At 35.4% G+C, this 5758-nt stretch overlaps 1 protein-coding gene across 1 annotated transcript; it reads left to right on the forward strand.

Moving 5' to 3' along the window:
- Positions 1-1236: 1236 nt before the first annotated feature.
- LOC110693899 (reticulon-like protein B6) lies at positions 1237-4727 on the forward strand. The gene is made up of 5 exons (XM_021871073.1): positions 1237-1671; positions 3211-3391; positions 3473-3614; positions 3993-4062; positions 4159-4727. Exons 1-5 carry the CDS (start codon positions 1383-1385, stop codon positions 4326-4328), a joined length of 852 nt encoding a protein of 283 aa, XP_021726765.1. The 5' UTR covers positions 1237-1382; the 3' UTR covers positions 4329-4727.
- Positions 4728-5758: the final 1031 nt, after the last annotated feature.

The following is a 5758-nucleotide window of genomic DNA, read 5'->3' on the forward strand; positions in this document are numbered from 1 at the left end:
CGTGGCAAAAAACTGGAATGTCAAGTGTTGCTGTTTCATAGTTTTGTGCTCGGGCGATGCTCAGATGGTTGATAAAATTTTAAGATAACATTTTTACTTGAATGTTAAATACGATCAAATAATTCGTTTTGATAATGTAGGATATTTTTTTTAGACATACGATATCATATGACTTATATTTATATAATAGTGTACTTTTTGTAGTTTTGTTTGTGAATAGATATCTATATGTTATTAATGACTTAAAATTATTTTTATTGAACTTAAATTACTTTCACTAAACTGAAAGTATTTTTACCAAACTAAAATTATTTTTATTGATTAAAACTTATTTTTATTGATTGACTTAAAATTATTTTTATTTTTATTGATTAAATAAATTAAATAACAATGCATTTTGTATGCGGCTAGCCACACCATTTGGCCAGACAAATTAAAGTAACCCCTATAAAACTAAACGAATAATGCCTGTAATACTAACTGAGTAACTAACCTCTAACACTGACTAAGTAACCCTTATTATCTATAACACTAATTGAGTAACCACTATAACACTAACCAGGTAACTCCTATAGCACTAACGAAGTAACTATTGTAATAGTTGGTGACATGGTTTGGCCAGCTACGTATAGAAGTTTGTGATTAAATATATTATAAATGGATATTATTTTAAAGAACTTTTTAAAACGCATTTGATGATGGAAATAGAATTGAGTTATAGGATATTTATTAAAAGTTATGATTAATTTTGTAAATATGAAATATTAGAATTCTATCGATAATAAAACTCTATACAACAATTTTATCTTAAAAAATATATCCAAAAATCGCTTACTTAGCATCCTATGAGTCACAATAATACGTATTTATCTCCTACGTGGCGCGACACTTGGCGAAAAACTGAAATGCCAAGTGTCACTATCTCGTAACCTGACTGCGTGACCGACTTTATTTATTATATATATATATATTTTTTAATTTTTTCTTCAAATATTTAAACAAATAAATTTTGTCAACCAAAAAAAACAAAACCTAGAAAAGGGTACCCAAATGGCAAGCAATGAGTGCACCACATGTAGATCCGACGACCCCACAAAATATACTGTTTCTCTCTTCCATATGCCACTCCTTAAAATTCCACCCTCCCACGTGTCACCCTCTCCCTCAAATATCTCCCCCTCTCGTCATTCCCTTTAACGCCGTCACTCCCACCCTTCTTTCTCACCTCCCCGTCTCCGTCAAATCTAACTCCGTCAATTCACTCATTCCTCGTTTCTTTCACCCTCCAACATCCCACCCATCCTCCACACCCTCTCCCTCACATTCTCCCATTCATCCTCCCTTTTCTCTCTCCTCCTTTTTCTTCCGCCATTGAAGCAGCAATGTCCGACCTTCCTCAACAACACCATGAACATGAATCCTTGATGGATAAGATCTCTGATAAGATCCACGCTCACCATGATTCTTCTTCGTCTTCTTCAGATGATGATGAAGGTCATCACAACGAGAATAAATCCCCTGTTTCTTCTCCTTCTTCTGCTCATGTTCCTCCTCCTGAAGTTCTTCCTCAGCCTGAGGTTTCCGCTGCTGTTCCTTCTTCTACTTCGTCCAAGATCTATCGCCTCTTTGGTCGCGAGAAGCCTGTTCATCAGGTCCTCGGTGGTGGCAAACGTCCGTTCCTCTCTCCTTTCTATTGTTTCAGATTTTCATTTCGATTGATTGAGATTATTTTATGTGTTTGTTTAGTTGCTTTATTTGCTGCTTTTAGGTTAAGGTTTTATTTAATCATCGTTTTTTCTATTGATTATTGATTATTGATTATTTATATGTTATTTAATGTAATAAGAGGTGCGAAATGATTTTAATTTTTAAAGAAATTAGTTTAGTAGATGATATTAGTTAAAATTTTAATTTCATAAGCGTATTTATTTGATTTTGGTGTGGGATTGAGGGTGCGAAATTAATAATTAATTTGGTTTTATTGTTGAATTTCTGTTGGGTTTGCTATCTGTAGATTGGACTTTTGTCTGATTAGTGATTTAGTGTAATAATATATTCTTATTACAAAATTAGTAGATTTTTCATTATAAAAATTAAGTATTTGTTTCTGTACCAGATTTTTCATTATAAAAATGAAGTATTTGGTTTCTGTATTAGAAAAAAGGTGGTGCAAAAGTATGGTTTGATTTTTGGGAAAACATAAGTATATTTTTTTAATGATTATGAGGAATTGTTGGAGTTAGATTACTTCTAGAGTATTGCTTAATTATATTGACTTTTTGTAAAAGGAAATTAATTTTTTTTCCTTTCTTTTTCACCTTTGTGATCGTGTTCATTTACTTGTTCTGTTTCCTTTTCGTGTACGGCTGTAATCTTTTATGCACAACCCGGTCTATTTCGAATATAGAGATTCTTTCAATCCATGATCTTTAGTCATAACTTGTTGCAAGGATTTTATTGATTACAATAAATGATGTTCGCTGGGAATTAGGATAGGTCAACGTATTGCATATGTCCTTTGGAGGATGCTTAGATAGTTAGACATATTGACGTGGTAGAGGAAGGCGCGTGGGGGGTGGGGGGGGGGGTGGGGGTGGGTGAAAAGGAGTATTGCCAAGTTAAAGTGAGCTATGATTAGTGTTGTGGAGTCAATTCCTTGGTTTTGAAATGTGTACCGTTGTTTAATTTTCACCACTATTGGGGTAATTTCTTGTTAGAGTACATGTAGAAGATCACTACTCATTAATATCTATCAGAGATTCCATTCTTAGGTGTACATTGGGTTTATCCTTGATAATTAGATACAATTTTGAAAATTACATGTTGATAGGAGGTATTTTTAAGGAGTAAATCCTTAAAGGACTGATTCCACTCTCTAGGATGGGTAGCCCTTTTTTCCCCTTGGGAAGAGAGGGGGGGGGGGTATTCTCCGTGCTTGTTCGGTGTGGCTGTAAGTTGATATGATTGTAAGGGCTGGAGGGGAGGATAATGCCTTTGTGACTGGTAAAATAGTTATGACTTGGGATCTTTACTTTCATGTGTCAAAGACCACGGAGCGATTGACAAGGTTTTGACAATCTTTCTTCTAATCTATAGATGTCTATAACCTGGAATCTTTACTTTCATGTACTTCCTGTGAGTTTTTTACTCCCACCTATGTTTAGTTTTGTTTCGCCTCTAACTTGGAATGATTTGAACATTTGTCTGCAGCTGCTGATGTATTCTTGTGGAGGAACAAGAAGATTTCTGCCTCTGCACTTGGTGTAGCTACTGTTGTTTGGTTTGTTTTTGAGTTGCTTCAATATCACTTGCTGACCCTGCTCTGCCACATTTTGATATTTACTCTTACGGTCCTTTTCCTCTGGTCAAAAGCTTCTGCATTTCTCAACAAGTAAGTAGTGTGTACTTGTGCGCTTTTCCACCCTTGCTTTTATGATCTTTCTTCTTACTTTTGTTGTCTTGTGTTGGCCAGGGCTCCTCCAAGTATTCCCGATGTTCACATTCCCGATAATTCTCTCAGAGAATTTATCTCAGTATTAAGATTTGAGATCAACCGAGCTCTTTCTTTGCTAAGGGACATTGCCTCTGGGAAAGAGCTTAAAAAATTCCTCGCAGTATGTTTTTTAAGCTTTTCTTAATTCTAATTGGTTACAATGGTTCTTCCTCATCACATCAAATCTTATGTGCATGTGATCTGATATTAAATATAGATGTTCAGTGAAATCGGATAATAATGGCATAAGCAACTGACAAAGTAACTTAACTCACCTGGCAGCTCAATTGGCTTGTCCACATTTTTTGCCAGGGAATTTCATGCTCTAATACAAATATTGCAAAAGTTTCCGGAGTTGTTATGGAATACAATTTTCTTTGTGCTTTTGAGTATTTATGCCATAGATATAATCTTGTTTTCCATTCCTAATGGTTTCTAGCAATGCTAATTTCTTTTTCCAACAGCTTATTGTTTACATATGAAACTGATTTGTTAACAGGTGGTAGCAGGCTTGTGGGTTCTGTCAATTGTAGGAAGTTGGTTCAATTTCCTGACTCTTGTTTACCTATGTAAGATGCTTGGTTTGACAAACTTTATGTATGTAAAGTGATGAATATACATTTTACTTATTTCTCTAACTGGAGTGTGTTTGGTATTTGAATCAGTGTTTGTTCTGTTGCACACCGTACCCGTGCTGTATGAGAAATATGAGGACCATGTAGATTCTTTTGCTGAGAAGGCATCAAAGGAGCTCAAGAGGCAGTATGCTGTAGCCGATGAGAAGTTCTTGAGTAAGATTCCAAGAGGGCCCTTGAAAGACAAGAAGGCTGCATGAGGAAATAATTTAGAGCTAGCTATGAATCTGTCAAGGTTCACGCTGACATTTGCCCTGCTGCTGTTGTTTTTTGGGTAGAAGTTTCAACTCTTTATGTGGTTTAGGACCCCTTGTTAATTGTTTTTCAACGTGTATGAGTTCATATTTGAAATGAACCCAGGTGCTTTGTAAGATAGTTCCTAGTCCTGGATTCTGTTTAAACACCTATAGCTTCTAGTATTATGTTCAGTACCTTGCAATATTTTAGGATGAAGTAGATGAACAATAATGTAATTTTGTACTTTCATACCCTCGATTATGCCTTGCTTTCTGTCTCTCCTTTAATCCTCCTACATGAGCAGGATTTAAGGAGCAATGTTGGTGAATAAATATCTAGTAAATTTTTTGATTTTGTTAGAATAAACTATCAGATTTATTAGTTGGTCAAAAAATAGATTTAAAATTAACATTTGTGTTCTTTCAGAAAAAACCCCTCTTTTATTAGGGAGAATACCCAGCATAAGGGATTGAAGAACGGGATCCATATTTTGCATCTAACTTGGCACTCTTTACACTCCTGCTAATTTTCTCAAGTCACTTACGTGAAGCGAAATAAAGCCATGGTTATCTATGATATAATCCTAGATAAGTCTGTTCGTCCACTATAATCTTACAGAAGTATTTTCTTTGAAAAAATGATGTAATCCTAGAAAATTTCTGCAATTTTCCAAAACAGTCAGTTATTTGACGTCTTTGTATTGGTCTCTTTGAAACTTTGATAATGTTACATTTACTAAAATGGTGTTTGTTTGATTGACAATGTATGAAGAGTATAAGAAATATTTCGGGTGACAGTAGTATAAAAAGTTATACATCCCACAAAGTGAGGGAAATAGAGAAAGTGAAACTCCATGGGAATTGCAAATTCAAGGAAAGTGTAACTTTTACATGCAACCAGTGGCGGACTTGGGCTTAGACCTGGTGGGTCAAGTGACTCACCAGGCCCAAAAAAAAATTTTAAGTTAATTTAAAAAAAAAAAAAAAAAAAAAAAAAAAAAATCAGTTTTCCCAAATTCACGAATTCAGTATTTCAGTTCATGGCCTTCAATCCTTCATGCCCTAGCCAATTCGCCTCTTCCCTAATTCCCTTCAAGGCTTCAATCCTTCGCCATCATCAATCACCTATTCACCTCCATAATCGCCTCCTCCAGTCCTCCTCTTCGCAGTTCGCAACTCGCAACTTCGCAAGTAAGCATCTTCCTCACTCCTCAGTTAGTCAGTTCCTCTTCGCAGACTCGCAGTTCGTGCCTTCGACCCTTCGTCTTCCTCTTCGCATAAATTCAGGTGAGGTTAGTCTTCCTCTTCGTCTTCCTCAGTTAGTCTTCATCTAAATTTGTTTAATTGTTGATAACTTGATAACTTGATTGTCTTGATAATTGCTTGATTGCTTC

The sequence above is a fragment of the Chenopodium quinoa genome, unplaced genomic scaffold (genome assembly GCF_001683475.1).
Source record: "Chenopodium quinoa cultivar QQ74 unplaced genomic scaffold, ASM168347v1, whole genome shotgun sequence".
NCBI classification, from domain to species: Eukaryota; Viridiplantae; Streptophyta; class Magnoliopsida; order Caryophyllales; family Amaranthaceae; genus Chenopodium; species Chenopodium quinoa.